Below are 20,149 nucleotides of genomic sequence, written 5' to 3' on the forward strand. Positions count from 1 at the left end.
CAAGTGGTACAGAGGCCTGCAAGAAGCCCTCTACTGCTTGATGTGGTTCCCATGGGGTGCTGCCAGAGGAGCCCGGGTGGGCTGTTGGAGCTTCCACATGAGCTCTGCGGTACACCAACCTGTGGGATAGCTGCCCTGCCCTGCTGCAACGAGGTAATGAGTAGATACAACTCTTGGCCTGCCCTTCCCCCATCCTGGTTCAAGCCCACACGTCCTACAACTGCTGAGCAGCTCCCTTCAGAGCCCCAAGGAGAGCAATGGGTGGCACCCAATGCCCTCAGACCACCCCCAGCCCAGTGGCATGAAGCAGATTCTGGGGTTCCCTGGGCAACCGCTGGACACTGGTCCAAGCAAACACAGGCAAAGGCTGTTGCTAGCTTATTTTCTTCTCCATTCCCATCTGGAGACTTTTGAGGAGTGGTGCAATAGCCCAGGTAGGCCAAGGCTCCCTTCTCAAGAAACCCAAGGATGGCCAAACGCCTGCCCCCAAACCAGACCTAGGAGAGACTGACCCGGCTGCCTGGCTGGCTCGTCGCTGCTGGCAGTCCCATCCCGGTCTGGTGTCGCAGCTGGGAGGAACATGCTGCTGGGCATCATCACCTCTGGCGTCGTCACCTGCAGGTGTCCAAGAGAGAAAAGGGGGGAGGCACTCGTCAAGGCTTCCACCAGGGAGCAGGCTGCATCAGCCTCAGCAGAGTGCAGGGGTGCCCCTCTTCACCCCTGCTGAGTACTGGCAATTTGCAGGCAAAGTTCCAGTTGGCCAAGAATGTTTCTGCTGTCGCATCTGGGGCACGGTTAGGTGCGCACTCTCAGATAGTAAGAGCATCAGCATTTTCCTCTATGCTCAGATCTGCCTTCAGACATCAACCACATCAATCACACCAACAGGCAAGAAAACATTCCTCCCCTCCCCCCACTGGGGTTCTGCCCACCTTCTGATAGGAGGCAGTCCAGGTCAGAGTTCAATGTTGACCCACACCCAGGAGAGCAAAGATTGCCAACTGCTCTGGAAACAGCTGGCCTTAGAAGGAGTCAGCAGAGTCCAGGGCAAGCCCAGGGAGGCCCTCCCCCCCTTCCTCTGAGGGATAAGCTGCAGCATGGGGGGCCAGTGGTGCCAGGAGAGGGCCACCTTCCCCTCCTGAATGGGAGGCAGTGGCTGATGGCCACTATGGGCAGCAGGGGGCTGCTGCGCAGGGCAGGCCTCCTGGGGCTTTCAGATGCTTCTAGATTCCCAGCCATGAGACACAAAGAGGTGCAGCAGTTCCCAGGCAAAAACCTGGACCCCATGCTGCCCCACCTCTTTATAAAGGACCTGGATGAGGGGACAGGTTAGGCAAGGCTGTGGAGGACAGCCAACACCCTGGAAGCCTGAGGCAGGATTCTGCCAGACTCCACCAATGGGCCCACCCAACACCACCACATTCAGCAGCAGCAGCAACAAACGCCACATTCTGCACACAGGGAGAAAAAGCCAGCAGCACCAAGTTCAGGAAGGGGAAGGCCTGGCTGGTACATACCAGAACGAACCACAACAGGTGGAGCATGAGTCACCAGCATGGGACTGCATTAGGAGAGGCAGAACAAGAGCCCCCTCCTCAGTCCACACCTGGAATGCAGCACCTCACTCTGAGCACCACAGGGTGACTGTGCCTGGGGTCAGAGGAGAATTACAAAGGTTGTGAGGAGCTGGAAACCAAAAAGGCCTGGGGGGAAGACTGTTTAAAAGGAGCCAGGCGTGATTACCCTAGAGAAAAGAGGACCACAGGGAGAGATGACGGCTCCCTTTCAGTCCCTGAAGGGCTGCTGCCCAGAAGCAGGGCAGAGGGGGCTTGTTCTTGGGCACTCCCACCTGAGGGCAGGCCCAGAAGTCACATACTGAAACCACAGGGAAGCAGATGGAGGCGACACCTGAGGAAGCACTTCCAGGGTGTATGATTGGCCTGGCACCGGCACCCTGCTGCTCCAAGATCAACACAACCACTTTCAGTCCTCCCCCTCTGCATTTTCCTGTTCCACAGGAAGACCTTGCAAGGGAAGGAGGGGCAGGCGCTCTCTCCCTAGTTTCTGCCCAAAGGGGCTTACTGGCCAAAGGCATTGAAGGGTAGCCTGGCCAACTCCCAAGGAGGTGCCAGAGGGCCTTAAAAGTCACAGGATTTCCACAATGTGGCTTTGGTTGCACACAGTGCAGAGGCCATTCAGGAACGAGAAAATCCAGTCTCTGGGCGGAGTTGCAATAAGGGGGCCTCCTTAGCCCCCTCTAGGCTGCTTCTGTTGTGGGGGGGGGGCCTCGGGTGAGGAGGTGAAGGACACTGGATGCAGAAGACGACAGAGGAGCCGAGAAGCACCATTCCTGGCCCCATTGCGACAGGATGAGCACTTCCTCTACCTCTGCAGCCATTCTGGACACAAGTCACAAGAATGCTGGGAAAGACCAGAGAACATGATGGAGTAGGGGGTGAGAGTATGGTGGCCCCAAGCTATATGTCCCCTGCAGCACTCAGTTCCTTTCCAGAAACCCCACAAGGAGGCCACCCCCCAACAGAGTCCAGATGAGGGATCTGTAATTGTTTTCATACACTTTAATTAGAAAAACTCAGATGGCTGAGAATAATAATGAAGAGAGTGGTTTCTGCACTTGAAAGGTTGGAGTCAATCAAGTGTGAATGACGGCAAAGCTATCGCGAGGGACCCCGGCACTTTGCCAGGCGCCTGTTGTCTTGCTGCGCCTCTCATCATAATTCCTGATTGGGATTCCAGGCAGCAGGAAGCCGCGATGCTTTGTCTGTCCTCACCTTCTGTCAATTAACTCACCCCGAAATATAATCATCACCCTCACGTGCTTCTCTGCATATCAATCCACTTCTGCGCCAAAGTGCCCCTCTCTGCCTTCCCTGGATGTGTGTGACTCCCTTCCTCACTCTCCTCACACTTCCAGGCAGGAGACAGAGGAGGCCGGAGACCATGGAGTCCTCTCCCGGAGCTAGCAGACTGCTCTTTGCAGGGCCCTGCTCTTCTGATAGGTCAAGAAGCGTGTTCCAGGAAGGGACCCAAATCAGCAGCCCTTTTTGTTCCCTTAGGGACCTGCCAGCCAGTCAGCCAGCCAGCCGCAGCTGTAGGGAACGCCAGGTTGGGCATGGAAGGGCCGCCTACGCGGACATCAGTCAGAGACCGCCCCCCCTCCCGCCCTCAGCACTCTGGCAGGGTGTCCCTTGTACTCTCTCTGAAAGAGCTGCTGCACCCAGGCTGAAATTCAGCCCCCCTCAGCAAGTCCATTCTGCCACCTTTCTGCCCCAGGCCCTCTCTGTCAGACATTCACTGCCCCCCCCCCACCAGATGGCCAAGACCTCATTGGTCCAAAACAAAATCTCCAGCAAGAGCCTGAACAGGAGGCGCATGGACCCTCCCTGGTCTGTGCAAGGGGGGGGGGAAAGGAGGCATCCACCCAAGCTGACAACAAGGAGGCTCCCATGCCAGACAAAGGAGGCCATTTCCATGACAAAGGAGCGGAAGGAGGGGGCAGAAGCCTGCCTGCCTGCACCTGGGCGCATGCGCCAATGTGGAAGGAGGCCCCACAATGGCAGCCCACCAAGGTCACTTCAAATTTAGACTATCTAATTGGCAAACAGGGCTCCAAATGGCCATCATCTCACAGGGCTCAGAATTAATGAAGGCCGATTATTTTCATTACCTTCATCTGAGATGAGGAATAAGATAGGGGTGGGGGTGAGGAGAAGAATGGCTGAAAGGCAGTGGGCAGGGGAGGGGATGATGCAAGGGGGGTGCAGGGAGGGGGGCTGGGCACTGGGGCCAGAAGGTAGCTGAGAATGCTGCAGCCAGGAACCCATGAGAGCGCAACAGTGGGCGGGGTTCGGTCAACAGTGCCCCACCTGCTGCTCAGCTGGTGCAGATGTACAGAGCGCAAGAGCTGCAGCAGGAGGGGTTGGACCTCCCACCCAAGGGCAAAACCCTCTTCCTTCTTTTCCCAGCCTGTCCTGGTCTACCATGCAGCTTGCAGGCAGCACCCCAAGACTGCAGCTCTCACAGGGAGTGTGGGGAGGCCAGCACTAGGAGGGCGCCCTGGGAAGGTCCACGACAGGCAAGGCTGTGACCATGGCAACAGGCCTATTTCCAAAAGGCACAGACGAACCCAGCACCCAGACACTCCATCAGAACGGCCCCTTGCTGTCTCTAAAGAGCAGGCCCTCCAAGGCCAGCTGGCACATTCTCTGCTCAGCAGCGGCGGCCAAAGACCGGAAGGTGGTCTCAAGCAGTCCTGCAGAAAATGTAGGAATAGAGCAGTCACGAAAACAGAGAATCTATGAAGCACAGGATGGCACTGACTTCAAGCCTCTGCTGAGAAGTATGATGACTCACTGAGCCTTTTGCACCACCCCCATTTATTTAAGTGTAGTCATCATGATGCTTTACACAGCGCCAGGAGAAGAAAGGTAGGCCCTTGCCCAGAGAAGCCTACAAGTGAGATTTTAAATTGGGGGGGGGGGGGAGGAAAAAGCAAAGGGAACAGGGAGAGATGGGATCAGGGTGAAGACTTTTCAGGAGAGATGGGGGGGAGGGGGAAGAGGGTGGAGAAAGGAGATGCCTCTCCATCTCTCTTCTGGGAAGGAATTCCAGCCCTGAGGGGTGTGGGGGGGGGGGTTAGTGCAAGCACCAAAACCAGGGACACTAGTGGGCAGAGCAAAGCTCTGCAGTAAGAGGGTGCCTATGGAGCAGCTCATCTGCAGCAGGTTAACAGGGGACCAAAGACAGAGCTTCTTGCAACATGTCATCCCCCAAGGAGAGAAGAGGGTGCCACTAGCCAGATGCTTTTAGGCAAGAGCAGGGAAAGGGGGCCAATGACCTGTACAAGCCATGACAACAAAGCAAAACGTGCATGTCCAGAGGGAGAAGCATTGGGGGGGCCAGGTCTGGGGCTGCCTCAGGAAGGCTACCACCTTCGCCGCCTAGCTGGACACCTGGAGCCCAACTGGCCAGTGCCTGAGATGATGAAAGAGGGGACTTCTGGTTATCCACCACAGCAGTCTTCCTGGCCCCAAGAGTAGTGCTCCCGGGGCTGCCTCCACCTCCATTCACTGCTTACCCTGAGAGGGCTCCCATGGTTGGAAGACCCCCTCTTGCTTGCTCTGGCAAGAGCTGCGGCCTCTATGGAGGGAGCCCACCTGCTCTGAGGGACGACGGCTCAGATGCTGCAGGCATGGTTGCTGAGATACGCCCCCACTCCTCCCTCCACATCCCACCAAGGAACTCACTGTCAAGACCAGCTTCTCGACACAGTCAGGGGACACGCTGTGCAGGTGGGTGAGGTGTAGCTGCAGGTGAATCTTGTTGCTGAGCATGTCCTGGCAGAGGGGGCATCGCAGCATGGGCTGGACCGAGTGCTGGGTCATGGCATGAACCCGCAGGCGGTTGACATCCACGTTGCTGTACTTGCAATAGGGGCACTGGTACACCTGTGCAGGCAAGAAAAGGTCAGACACTGCGGCTGCTGTGGAGAGTTCCCCACCTGGGCCAGACATTGGAAGAGGCTCTTTCCACCGCCACCCCCAGCTCAGCCTGCCCCTCCTGGAATGCGACTCAGTCTTCAGGAAGCAGCACCACCTGGGGCTGCCTTGAGGAAGCCCCAGGAAGCAGGAGAGGGTGTTGCAGCCAGTACAGGTCAAAGCGCACCTCAATGCCACAGCCCCATACCTGCTCCAGCTTGGTCTCATCTGACGTTTTTGGCCATTTAGGAATGGGCGACTCTGAGCGGCTGGGAAAGGACGTGCGTTTGGAGGACGGTGGGGACTCGGCCAGCTCCTTCTCAGCCTGGGTAGCTTGTGCTGCAAAGAGAGAGAAAGGGGCAACTGCATGAACAAGCAAGCAAAGCCCACTCCTGAGAGGCTTGGGGGCAGGAGGGGGCCTCTCTGGCACCACGCCATGCCGGACTAAGGTGACTTCACCACTACCATAGCCATGCACAAACACACATGGAACCCTTGTGCACAATAAGCTGTGGGTTCTCTTTCAGGGGTGTCAGCCAAATCTGACTGGCCCTGTGACATAATCGTTTGTGGGTGATGGGCCATGGTCAGAAACGGATGCTGGAGCTGCAGCTGGCCAGGGATGCAAAGGAGGAGGAGGATGGGGTGCTACTTCCTGTGAACAACAAGTGCCCTGCGACCTAAAGGGAAGGGGGGCAGTGATATAAAACGACCTCTCCCCTCACAATTTCAGCCCAGTCCTCCAATGAATGCACCCAGCCTTTGGACAAATGAGCACATGTTTCATTGGGGCCAACCTAGAAGAGTCTCCATCTAGCTCATTCAAATAAGCCCTCTCTGGGTCTGAGATCCAGCAGTGATTCTCAAATTACCCGTGAGGGAGCACAAAGGGGGTACATGGCAGAAATGGAAGTTGGACCTAGCTCTCTAGTTCTGTGTGCCCCCTTGCACCTGTGTCCCACCCTGGGAACTGTACCTAGGCACACTGGCACCTGGAGTGAACCACCATGGGGCCCACATGGAGGTGACCCTGTCTTGGGAATGGCTGTGTGGTGGGCAGCAGGCTCTGTTTGGAGGACATCACAGTTACTGCACAGCTGCCCGGGAGCAGCAAGCACAGCCTGAAGACACACTGAAGGCCAATAAGGGAAAGAATGTAGTGGGTTCCTTCTTGCAACTGGGAGGCTTTGAGCTTTCCGGCCACCAACTCCCTCCCACAGCTGTCCAGCCAACTCAGACTGCATCATATGTCCACCCGCAGTGGAGAGGTAAGGGTGCTGCTTGCAGCAATCAGGGTGCACTCTAATCCCACAGACAGACACCTATCCCACCAACCAAGCCAGGAAGCCCCACACAGGCTGGACTGCCTGCAGAGGACCTGCCAGGAAGCGGATGTGCTCTTCCCAGAACACCTCCCCCCCACAGTGCGACCTCTCAACTCTGTGCTCTCCAACACTCATATTTGCAGGGCATCTATTATTTAGAAACGACAAGGACAAGCATATTATGCACAGCCCCCCCCCCCACCAAGCGCACATATTCAGAACAGTCCCTTAATCTGTCTCCAATCGACTTCAAACCCATTTTATCCTTAATGGGAGTTATTCATTTTCACTTGAAAGGTAATATATGACAGCTGGATATTTAACATGATGGATTGGCTGCCGATTAACTAGGCGGTTTAACGGTCCCAGCTTGCTCCCCACCCCCCTCCGAGATACATCGAGGGGACAGGCAGGCAGAGGAGTCTGCTCAAAAGTGGGAAGAGGGCCCTGTGCCCAGCCGGAAAGCAGAGTGCTTCAGGCGGAGGCCCAAGCTGGGCTATTGCAGCCACCACCTTGCCCTTCTTCAAGGCAGGCGATCTACGGCTTGCCCTCTGCTGCCGTGGCACTCTGCCTTCATGGACAGCCTACCTGCTTCACAAAAGACCACACTCTCCCACACAACAGAAGCAAAAGGTCCCTGGCCCAAAGACCTGACATATGTGGAGGCCACGCAGGGAGGGGAGGGCAAAGGCAGCCAGACGGAAGGAGGGAAGAAGCTGAACTCCCTGTTCAGGCAGGGGAGGAGGACCGGGGGGCTGCATTACAGGGAAAAGGAGGAGAAGGATATGCAGCAGCACCCCAGGGGTGGGGGCAAGTTTCAAGAGGCAGCAAGTGAGACAGGGCAGGGTAAGCTGAAGTGAGAGGAGACCTCCAGGTGGTGGGGACAGGAGCCAAATGTGATAAGACGGTCAAAGACAGGACAGTGGACCTGAAGGCAGCCCCTGCTGGGGTGGCAGCCTTTTGGGCCAGAAGCAAACAGCAGGCCAGGGAGGCTTCCAGCAAGAGGAAGAGGTGCATTAACACAACATTGTGCAATAAGAAGCAACAATGTTTGGCAATGGAACCCCATCCAGGAAGCAAAGCAAGGGGAAGAGTCAAAAGCAATGACCTTGAAGCTTCACGCCTAATCAAAGGGGCAGGCAGTGACACTGTTGAGGAATATGACAAGTGCATGCAGAGAGGAGGGCTCGGGATGAAGTAGGAGATGTTTGGCCCTGGACATGCCACATCCGATGTGGCAGCAGAGCAGTTCCAGGAATCCAGGACGGTTGACCATTGCAGGCACAGAGGTGGTCCTGAAAGTGGCAGGATTTGAGGAGGTGGTGCAAGGATGGTGTGAGTGAGGACAGCAGAGGGCCAAGCACAGACCCCTGAGGAAAACAGAGAGTGAGCCACTCCTCATGTAAATGTTGAGTGACCAGGCACATGAGCAACAAGGGTGGAATCACAGGCACCAAGGGCAGATATAAAGGGATTGCAAGAGCCATTGGCCATATCACAGGCAGCTGAGAGGATTGGGACAGTGGACCTCTTTGGACTTGCTAGGGAAATGGTGGGGATTCTGGGAAGGGGAGCTCTAGTGGCAGGAAGGTGCCAGGAAGGGGCTGGAGGAGGGAGAGTCCAGGTAGTGAAACATGAGGCAGGCTTCTGGAGCTGGGTGACTGAGGTCAGGAGGGCAAGTAGGAAGCAGCCGGAGAGACTGCCAGATGGGGGGGGGGCATTGCAGCAGGGCTGCATGCAGTGGGGACAGAGCTGGGAAAGAAAAAATTAAAGAATCAGAGACCTGAATGGGGGGAGCAAGGAGGAACATGGCGAGCGTCAGGTGCACAGAAGAGAGGGCCTGGCCTGATGTGGGCTCCCAGAAGCAGGGTAGGCCAGCCTAGCAGTAGTGCTTAGCCAGAAGGGAAGTGGTAGTGGTGGGCAATGAGAATGCAAATCTATAGCAGACACGAGCGGCGAAGGTCCCTGGGCCCTTGACCATCCTCCCCTAACTCTTGGGTGCTTCTCACCCATTCCCCCCCCCCCGGGCTTCTGTGACTTCTTGGCATCCTAAAAATGTGGCTGTGATGCTCTGCTGCAGAAGCCTTCATCAAAGGAGGATTGTTCCCCAGTACAAGGCATGGGGCCTGCTCTGCCCTCAGCCCATGCACCCCACACAAATCAGCCAATGTCTTTGGTCTGCACAGGTATTCAGACACACAAGCACAGAAGTGAGCAACTGGCTGGGAGAGCGGGGCATTTGGGTCATGAGCGGAGGCCAGGTGTAAACTGCAAAGTCTGAAGACTGGGCAGAAGAAAGGGGGCACATTTAGGAGAAAGCTGCACAAGCAAGGCGCACAAGCAAGGCACAGAAACAAGAGATGGCACACCGACAAGTGGGTGTAGCAAAAGGGAGGCTAAGATCTGGGAGGAAGAACTGCACCGATGTGCTGCTAAAGTCCCCCTCAACAAGTCCATGGTGTATGAAGCAGCTCACACAAGGTTGCAAATGAAACTTTTGTCAAACTGATACCACAAGCAGGAAGGTAACTCGCTGAAGAAACCCTTGAGTCTCCTGGAACAAGTGGCCAGGGAGACAGGCAGTTATCTGACACCAGAAGTGCCTCTCTGCCCAACAGAATGGCCTCCAGGGGTCCCGCCAACCTCTGTTCTCATGCAAAAATCAGCTCCTCAGCACCTAGAAGAGGATGGAGTAGCCGTTGCTATGGCTGCTCGGACATGTATGGCATCCCCTAGGTTGCACAATGCGCCGCTTTCAAGAAAAAGCGGCAATGCTGGCCTATGACACACACATGCTGCAGACTCAGGTGGGCACATGGAGAAAGCTGCAGCCTGACCAAACATACCGGGTGTCTCTGTGCAAGCGATGCACACCTGTTCGTCCAGGCAATCCTAGCTGGGGCTTGCCATTCTGCTGCCCTGATGACCCCCACCAGTCAAGGCCCACAGTGGCACTACAGCAGGGTGAGGAGGAGATGGATTTTTCATAACACTGAACAGCAGCTTTCTTCTGACCAGGCTTTCCTGGCACCTCTGCAGACCAACCACTGGCACACATAGATAGGGAAAAGTCATTGTGTGCCATTCCTGTCAGGGAATGCTCCATGGGCCCAGAAAACACAAGAGCTGGATGATTACTCGGAAGACCCCAGTGCAGGGCCAATCACTGGGAAAGAGCAGCTGCTTTCCCTGGGAAAAAAGGACCTCCCTCCCAAAAAGACAAATAGCCCTGAAAGTGGTTCCTGGCTTCTGGGTACGCCAGCCCCATGCCTACATGGGCTACTACGAAACTGGGAACTTCTTTTCGGGGGGCCTCTCACAGGAGATAGTTCACCTCAGCACTCTGTCCACTGCACACCTCGCCTACCTGCTTGCTGCAGAAGGAGGTGCATGGTTCAACCTTGGAGGAAAAGCAGCCTCCTCTCAGCCAGAGACCAAGGCTTTCCCCCCCAGCCATCCGCTGCCCTTCACTAAAGCACCATTGACAGCCCCTTCATCCTCCCCCCCAACCCAACAACATAATGGAGGAGCCAATTACGTGATTATTAATTCATGCCACTTTCCGTAAGCCAGGGGTTCTCCTCCTGCCGCATTCCGCAAACCAACTTGCCACCTGCCCCAGAAATGTACAAGAGGGCCCCCCAAAGTTTGCTTTCTCCACCAATCCCCTAACAGTAGCACAGCTGACCAGGACTTCAGCAACTCTGGAATGGCAGGCAGTGCTGCACTCCTGGTTCTTTGTTGGGGGAGGGTAAGAGGAGCTCTTACATAAGAACAGCCCCACTGGATCAGGCCATAGGCCCATCTAGTCCAGCTTCCTGTATCTCATAGTGGCCCACCAAATGCCCCAGGGAGCACACCATATAACAAGAGACCTCATCCTGCTGCCCTCCCTTGCATCTGGCATTCTGACATAGCCCATTTCTAAAATCAGGAGGTTGCACATACACATCATGGCTTGTAACCCATAATGGATTTTTCCTCCAGAAACTTGTCTAATCCCCTTTTAAAGGCGCCCAGGCCAGACGCCATCACCACACCCTGTGGCAAGGAGTTCCACAGACCAACCACACGCTGAGTAAAGAAACATTTTCTTTTGTCTGTTCTAACTCTCCCAACACTCTATTTTAGTGGACGTCCCCTGGTTCTGGTGTTATGTGATAGTGTAAACAGCATCTCCCTATCCACTCTGTCCATCCCCTGCATAATTTTGTATGTCTCAATCATGTCCCCCCTGAGGTGCCTCTTTTCTAGGCTGAAGAGGCCCAAATGCCGCAGCCTTTCCTCATAAGGAAGGTGACCCAGCCCCGTAATCATCTTAGTCGCTCTCTTTTGCACCTTTTCCGCTATATCCTTTCTGAGATGTGGCGACCAGAACTGGACACAATACTCCAGGTGTGGCCTTACCATAGATTTGTACAACAACATTATAATATTAGCCATTTTGTTCTCAATACCTTTTCTAATTATCCCAAGCATAGAATTGGCCTTCTTTACTGCCACTGCACATTGGATCGACACTTTCATCGACCTGTCCACCACCACTCCAAGATCTCTCTCCTGATCTGTCACAGACAGCTCAGAACCCATCAGCCTATATGTGAAGTTTTGATTTTTTGCCTTACACTTACTTACATTGAAACGCATCTGCCATTTTGCTGCTCATTCTGCCAGTCTGGAAAGATCCTTCCGGAGCTCCTCACAATCACTTCTGGTCTTCACCACTTGGAAAAGTTTGGTGTTGTCTGCAAACTTAGCCACCTGACTGCTCACCCCTGTCTCCAGGTCATTTATGAAGAGGTTGAAAAGTACTGGTCCCAGGACAGATCCTTGGTGCACACCGCTTTTCACCTGTCTGCATTGTGAAAACCACCCATTGCCCATTAACACCCACTCTCTGTTTCCTGGTCTTCAACCAGTTCTCAATCCATGAGAGGACCTGTCTTCTAATTCCCTGTGGAGATTTTTCAATAGCCTTTGGTGAGGGACCGTGTCGAATGCCTTCTGAAAGTCCAGATATATAATGTCTATGGGTTCTCCCGCATCCACATGCCTGTTGACCTTTTCAAAGAATTCTAAAAGGTTTGTGAGGCAAGACTTACCCTTACAGAAGCCATGCTGATTCTCCCTCAGCAAGGCCTTTTCATCTATGTGTTTTGAGATTTTATCTTTGATGAGGCATTCCATCATCTTACCCGGTATAGATGTTAGGCTGACCGATCTATAGTTTCCCGGGTCCCCTCTCTTTCCCTTTTTAAAGATTGGTATGGCATTTGCTATCCTCCAATCTTCTGGCACCATGGCCGTTTTGAGGGACAAGTTGCATATTTTAGTCAAGAGATCTGCAACTTCATTCTTCAATTCCTTAATAACTCTTGGGTGCATGCCATCAGGGCCCGGTGACTTATTGATCTTTAATTTATCAATGAGGTCTGAAACATCTTCTCTTTTAACCTCTATCTGACTTAATTCCTTGGTCAGGAGGGGCCGTTCGGGCAGCGGTATTTGCCCGAGGTCTTCTGCCGTGAAGACAGATGCAAAGAACTCATTTAATTTCTCTGCCATCTCTAAGTCTCCTTTTATCTCCCCTTTCCCTCCCTCACTGTCCAGAGGGCCAACCGCTTCTCTGGCGGGTTTCCTGCTTCTAACATATTTGAAGAAGCTTTTATTATTCCCCTTAATGTTGCTGGCCATGCGTTCCTCAAAGTCTTGCTTGGCCTCCAGTATCACCTTCATACATTTCTTTTGCCACAGTTTATGTTCCTTTTTATTCTCCTCATTAGGGCAAGACTTCCATTTACGGAAGGAAGCTTCCTTGCCCTTCACAGCCTCTCTAACTTGGCTGGTTAGCCATGCGGGCACCTCATGGTGCCCTCCTCTCCTAGATTTAGTGGAGCCCTTCTTTCTTTGCGGTATACACCTCTGCTGGGCCTCTATTACTGTTGTTTTAAGCAGCCTCCAGGCACTCTGGAGAGATTGGACTCTTTTTACCTTCCCTTTCAACCTCCTTCTAACCAGCCTCCTCATTTGAGGGAAGTCCGCCCGTCGGAAGTCAAGGGTTTTTGTGAGAGATTTGCCCTGTATTCTTCCCCCGATGTGCATGTCGAAACAGATCGCAGCATGATCACTGTTCCCCAACAGCTCCGTAACACTGATATCTCTAACCAGTTCCTGAGTACCACACAATATTAAATCCAGAGTCACCTGTCCTCTGGTGGGCTCCAAGACTAGCTACTCTAAGGCACAGTCATTTAGCATGTCAAGGAATCCAGTCTCCTTTTCGTGACCAGAACACAAATTGACCCAGTCAATATAAGTCCCCCATGATTACAACCCTGTCCCTCCTTGTCACCTCCCTGATCTGTTTCCTCATTTCAAGGTCCCCTTCCGATTTCTGGTCTGGAGGACAATAGTACGCCCCCAGTATTACATCGCTCCTGAGGCCTGGTAATTGAACCCACAGAGATTCTACGGTGGAGTCGGACCCACCTTCAATGTCTACTTTGCTGGATTCTATCCCTTCCTTAACATAAACGGCCACCCCACCTCCAACACGCCCCTCTCTGTCCTTCCTGTAAAGTTTATAGCCGGGATTGCGGTATCCCACTGATTCTCCACATTCCACCAGGTTTCCGTTGTGCCCACTATGTCAATGTTTTCCCTTGTGTCCAGACATTCCAGTTATCCCATCTTTGCTCGGAGACTTCGGGCATTTGCATAAAAGCATTTGTACATGGAATGCCCCAGGATGGGCTGCTTATTAGCTCCTTTGTCTCTGCATCCTCTCACTGTGCCAAACCGTCTATCACATCCCATCACGCTACCATTCCCAATTTCTTCTCCTATTCTGCCTTTGTCTTGTTGTTCTCTAACCTCCCCATCCTCGTCCCATAGGGATGAGGAGTCCCGAACCGGATGCCCCTCGGCTCCTGTCAGCCTTCCCCCAGGGATCAGTTTAAAAGCTGCTCTACCATCTTTTTAATATTATGCGCCAGCAGTCTGGTTCCATTCTGGTTCAAGTGAAGCCCGTCCCTCTTGTACAGGCCCCGCTTGTCCCAAAACGTTCCCCAGTGCCTAACGAATCTAAACCCCTCCTCCCTACACACCGTCTCATCAACGCATTGAGACCCCTGATCTCCGCCTGTCTAGCTGGCCCTGCGCATGGAACACATAGCACTTCAGAGAACGCTACCTTTGAGGTCCTGGCTTTCAGTTTCCTACCTAATAGCCTAAATTTGGCCTCCAGGACCTCCCGGCTACACTTGCCCATGTTGTTGGTGCCGACATGCACCACAACCACTACCTCCTCCCCAGCACTGCCTACCAGCCTGTCTAGACGAGAAGTGATGTCCGCAACCTTCGTACCAGGCAGGCAAGTCGCCATGCGGTCCTCACATCCATCGCAAACCCCCCTCTCTATGTTTCTAATAATCGAATCCCCCACTACAAGAAGCCCCTGACCCTCCTCCCGCCGAGGAGTATCCTGAGTGCATTCAGATACGGGCCCGTCCCCTGGAGAAGGGGTCCCCCCCTAGGGGATTGTTTCCCTCCTCTCTAGGATGACATCCTCCAGCCCTGAGACCTGTGGGGCTGGACTTGTGGGGCCTCCTGGAGAGACCCTCCTGCAGAGGAGGCCAGAGAGTCACGAGATGCTCAGGTGCAGTATTTGGTCACTCTGCTCAGAAACCTTGTAATGAACAGTGAGGGTGAAAGTCACCTCAGAGCAGTGGACCTCCAAGGTCCTTTGCATTGAACTGATCAATACCCTTGCACGTGTGGGGCAAGATGGGCCCACAAAGATCATGGCTGAAAGCAGATCAGGGCAGCTGATCAAAAGAGGCTGACCCAAAGGGCACACACACAACACGGCCTCAGGAGAGCAAGAGTGAGCAGGCAGCAACCAAGATAATCTGTTGCTCCTGGGCATGTTTGTGAGAGTCAGGAGTGGCCATGTCACATTTGAGAGACTATCAGCTGCTCTGTGGACCAATCCAGGTGGAAGAGGCCAGATCAAGATGACTTTATCCCACAAAGGAACAGGACAGTCCCCAACACAGACAAAGAGTCAGCCAGGAGGGGTAGAGGCAGGCTGCTTTTGGGTTTTGTGCCCAGAGAGCAAAAAAAGAGGGGGGAAAATGGCTCTAAGAGAATTACCACTGCATTTGCCTGCTGCCCAGATTTTTTACAGAGAAGAAGAGCCAGCTCAGAAGTGAGTTCTAGTGGGACAGAGGACTGCATACGGCACTGCTTGGCATCTGCATCACTGACGCAGAATGCAACGTTTCAGAGAACAGGCTGGACATTCGGGTGATCTTGATCAGCTTGCACTGGACAATTTGAAGCCACTGCATTTTTAGCAATGACAAAGACACGCCTGCAGGAATGTCCCATCGAAGCCTGGATGAAGCAGAACCGGAGCAAACCACATAAGGAAGGGCCACAAGGGTGCTGGGAATGTGTCGGCAGCAGAAAGAGGCTGTAAGAAGGCTCCCACTTTTCAAGCATCTGGACAGATGCCAGAAAAGGTGCCCTGGATGCCTCTTGCTTACAGGGCTGGGCAACCTGGCCTCATGCTTGGGGGCTGGACTAGCACCACAGCCACTGTCCTTCCTCCTCTGAGTCAAGAGGACACTATAGCAAAGGTGGTAGCCAAAAATATTGGCAGGCTGAAGCCCTGGCAAGAGTAAGTTGCAATATTTGAGACTTTTTAAACTTAGGAAAAAGGCAACTAAAGGGTGGGGGGCGGGATACGCTTGACACGTATACCACCGTCACGCATGGCATGGAGAAGACAGACAAGAGAGAACCTCATTTCCTTTGACACAACACTGGCACTTGAGGCTGGTCAATGCAAGTGATGGACAGAAGAGTTGGGGTAGGAAAGGGGGAAACCTTCACACAGTGCATCATTTTAATGTATAATAATGCACGCAAAGGGCAGTGATGGCCACTACCCAAGATGGCTTTACGAAGGTAGATGCCAGGTAAACCAAATCCACAACTCTCTCCCTAGTCAAGACTGCCTGACTCAATACACCAATTGCTAGGAAGCAACAGTGGGCAGTGGCAATGGGCTGACAGTCCCTCTTCTGGATTACCCTGAAACCAGACTAAATGGGCCTTGAGCCTCATTCAGACAGCCACTGTCTGGTGCTTGAGGAGTCTCACAAAGGTCACAGGGTATCCTAAGGGGAAAGAGGATGTTTCTTTAAAGCACGAATAGGCTGTGCAGAGTCCACCAGTCTTTCCAAGACACCAGATCAGAAAAGGGGGTCACGGTGGATGAGTCAGGATCCTGCACCTTGGGCACCAAGGAAGATGTGAACTCCTGAAAAGCCCCAGGTCTCACACCCAATGGTCTCTCTGGTAGAATCCTGTCCGCTGTTCCCCAGCACCAGTTTCCAGCATTACGGCCTCTAAAGTAGATGGTGAGGGGCCTGACTGGATTTCCCCCTCTCTCCTCCCCCCCCCCATTTTTGTCATTAGAAAGGCAGTGGGGGCCTGTAGGAATTATTCATCAATGGAGAAGCAGTGCAGTAGCCATTTATGTTAAACACGTCAAACCCAATTGCAATCATGCCTGCCAGCTCTGCACTCCATAAATACATTTTTCCGCCACAATTTCCCAGCCCTCGGCAGCCCATTAATACCTCCCTTAATAGCAGTCTGCCACGGGTGCAAATTACGGATGCTCTGATTGCTCCAAGAGGTGAGCTCTGCGGATCTTTCAAAATGGGGAGTGCTCCAAAGCTCGCTGGGCTCGTCTGCGGCAACTGCAGCTTCTTCAGTTGCAAGGGCTCAGGGCATGGTCCAAGCTGCTCAAGGACCACAACACATTGTGCAACAAGAGTGCTGGATAGACACACCACACACACACACACCTCTCACACAATCGTCCACCCCCCCCCCCCAGAAAATCAAGCTGAGATTCATTCTCCTAATGGGGGGGATCACTTGGGCAGGAGGTCTAGAGGGTAGAGCCTCCGTTAGCCCGAAGATAACATCAGAAGGTCACCAGTTCCTTGAACGGCTGAGAATGGCGAGACCTTGAAGCAGCTGACAAGCCGAGCTGAGTGATTCCACCTGCTCTTGGTGTGAGCAAGAAGTGTCTTGGCTGCCCTCCATGTGAGAGATGGAGCTGCTTGTCAGCCTGCGTGGGAGAACTGGAGGCCAGAAGGGAGACCAAACCAGGAAGATCCATTCTGAAATCTTGTTGGTTCTTGAAAGAGAGAACCTCTATGATTGTAAAAATCCCCTTGTGGGATTTAGAAATGCCTGCCTACGTAAATGCCTTGAATAAAGACAGAGGAGTAATCCGATGCCCAGAAAGGCGGTATACAAATACCTAGTTGTTGTTGTTAATAATAATAATAATAATAATAATAATAATAATAATAATAATATCACCACCACCACCACCACCATGCAAGCTTCTTATTCATGTGTGTGTGTTTGTGATACAGACTTTGTTAAGCAAGTAACAGCCTAATCCTAACTGGTGCTGGAGCAGACAGGCCAGTGGGCCTGCGCTACAACCAGCACAAGTTTGGGACCAAAAGCAGTGCAGCCCAAGGCAAGGGGCAACGTTTCCCTTTACCTGTGTCGTACTGAAGCAGCCCCAATGGGTCTACTCAGATCTGCACCACCTGAGAAGGTGGTGCAAATCTGAGCAGCCTGAGACTACCCTGGGCTGCCTGGGAATAGGGTCAGGTTTTGGCATAACTGCCAGGTCCTGCCCCACCTCATAAGAACATAACAACACCTCCTGCTCCCTGCCCACCCTGAATTGCCTCCCTCCTGCCTCCTCCCTGCCTTCCCCATGCCCCCTCCAGACTCCTGTGTCAGCTGAGCTCGGCCGACACAACTCACCCTCTCCTCAGGGCCCGTGGTGGGTTATCTCCCCGACGAGTGACCCAGAAGTGCTTTAGCAACACTCCTAGGTTGGCCCAAGTGAGGGTCAGAATTGCACCCTAAGTCTCATTCCAAGGTCAATCCAAAAACAGTGGCCAGGACTCTGCATACAGACGGACTCCAAACAATTTCTGGGTGTCAGCAACATCCAGACCTCAGCTGGTAAACCATTTCACTTCCTGGTCTTGGCTAGAGGCAAAGTCTAAATGTGGGAGCCACCCTCACTCCACGCTCCCTAAAGATGCAGTCGCCGCAGTGCTGCTTCCACTCCACAGCTGCAACACACAGAGCTGCCACCAAACCTCAGCACGTGACATTTCAAAATTCCCCCCCTCCCCCGGCTCTGCACCCTTTCACATTGGGCCAGTCACTCCATTTCTAATACAGTGGTCATTTGCTTTATATGCCACCAGCTTCCCAACAGAAATTTTCATTACTGGGCCCAAAATTGCACCTGATGAGGAAAGAGGGGGCAGACGAGCCCCCCTGGACCAAGGCAACAAGCATGGTGCTTCAAGGACAGTCTCCAAACTCCTTAAGGAAAAGTTTTAACAAAGCAACTTACATGCACTGGGGCTGTGGGGGGGACGGACCTCCTTCCACTCACCAGTCCATTTGCTCCTATCCTTCTCTGCTGCACTCTCAGGGTCTTTGGGAGAGTCTTCAGGGTCAGCAGCTGCTTCACTGGGTCCTTCTGAGTCTTCAACCAGCTCCTCTGAAAATTATTATTAACAACTCTTATATACTGCTTTTCAACCAAAATAGTTCACAAACATGGTTAAAAGAAAATCAAATACCTGAATGGCTCCCTGTCCCAAAAGGGCTTATGACCCAAAAAGATACAGAAGGAACACTAGCTGCAGCCACCTGATAACACTGTGCTTAGGACAGTCCAAAAAGAGCACTGCTTAGGACCTCAAACACTGCCTGAGATCTGCTCTTGGACCATGGACCTGAGGCTCTCTGGACATCCTTGGGAGGAGAAAAGATGTGCTACTCAGGTCTCCAGTTGCCAGCACAGCTGAGTTGCCAGAAGAGAGTCCAAAGGTAGCTCTGGTGCCGTGGGAGATGCATGGCACCCAGTTGATGTGACCACAGGAGGGGGGCACATGACCCACCCGCAGGACTGGAATCTGTCGAGGTCATTCTGCAGTGTGGTTGGGTCACTAAGAATCCGTCTGTGCACTCACCAGTTGGACACCATGGACAGATGAAGCCCATTTGCCTGGGGGTGGGTGCAGCCACTCCAGACAACAGCAAACCCAGCCCACTGACAGGTCGCAAGATGCCCAGAAATGGGCTTGTCACTACAGGCAATAGATCGCCTTGAGAGGCCGACCCTCCTCTTATTCCAACACATTATCAGCATATAAGACCAAGGCACAGCACACATAATACCCAATAGAAACATGGGGCAGGGGACACGTGATTCCCCTTCCAGGAACTACCACAACAGATCTGGGTTTATTGCAACTAGTTTTACAGTGGATAGAAAAGGAGTAAAATGGCCAAGGCTTGGAGGACAAACTGGAGCCCGAGATCAGGAGGCATGGAGCCCAGAGCCGAGCCAATTCCAGCAACCCAGCCCTAGTTCATGATGGGGGGCCACTGGCATACCTGGGTGGGTAAGCAGGTGCAAGTGCTCTCGGATGGCAGCACTGTCCCCCTAGCTGTGCCACCTGGTTCCAAGCCACTCTGAGGGAAATGCTGCCCCCACCACTGGTCCTGTCCAGAGGTCTTCTGAGGGTTGGAGGTCCTCTGAGGGCTGGAAAGGCCATATACCGCCCCCAGAAAACCTTAGAGAGATACAGTAGAACCTCTTTAAGTTGACTACCCAAGGGACTGGAGGAATTGGTCAACATAGGGAGGTGGTCAACATACGGAAAAATATGTAATACTGTACTTATAATATTATTAGAGACTTTATTACAGATATCGTACCTAAATATATACAGTGAAGATATAGAAAAAATGCATTCAGAATTACATACATACAGTACATATACTGTATGTTAATTATTATTCTTTTTTAAAAAAAGAGTCAATCCTGGTTTGCTGCTTCTTTTTTGTGTAAAGATAAGAAGAGAATGCACTATCAATGCTGGCTATCCCATTCAACATGCCTGGACATTTATTCACGGCATATGACTTCAACTGTTTTATCAGATGCCCAACATCCTCTTCCTTTGGAAACACTGCGTCCGTGTTGTCTTCACTTTCTTCTTCCCTGGGTGCGTCCTTCACTTCTCTGCTGGGCTGTACTTCGGACAATATTGCTTGGATATTGTTTCCGAATCAGGTTCGTTGCAGGTTCCGCTCTTACATTTGACATCTTTCATGATGAGGCTTCTAGCAGGCATTGCTTTGAAAAAAGAGTCTGCACTCATCAGCATTAAAAAGGTCATCATCTTTGAA

The 20,149-nt window shown here is 52.8% G+C and overlaps 1 protein-coding gene across 1 annotated transcript in view; it reads right to left on the reverse strand.

Moving 5' to 3' along the window:
* The window catches only part of ZFHX3 (zinc finger homeobox 3), a 127,220-nt gene that overhangs the window by 12,872 nt on the left and 94,199 nt on the right, over positions 1-20,149 (reverse strand). Inside the window, exons 5-8 of the mRNA XM_066636879.1 lie at positions 18,342-18,449; positions 5,707-5,837; positions 5,268-5,468; positions 513-615 (exon numbers count right to left, since the gene is read on the reverse strand). Coding sequence (XP_066492976.1) covers positions 513-615; positions 5,268-5,468; positions 5,707-5,837; positions 18,342-18,449 — 543 coding nt within the window. The remainder of the gene's footprint in view (positions 1-512; positions 616-5,267; positions 5,469-5,706; positions 5,838-18,341; positions 18,450-20,149) is intronic.

Source organism: Tiliqua scincoides, chromosome 9 (assembly GCF_035046505.1).
Source record: "Tiliqua scincoides isolate rTilSci1 chromosome 9, rTilSci1.hap2, whole genome shotgun sequence".
Taxonomy (NCBI): domain Eukaryota; kingdom Metazoa; phylum Chordata; class Lepidosauria; order Squamata; family Scincidae; genus Tiliqua; species Tiliqua scincoides.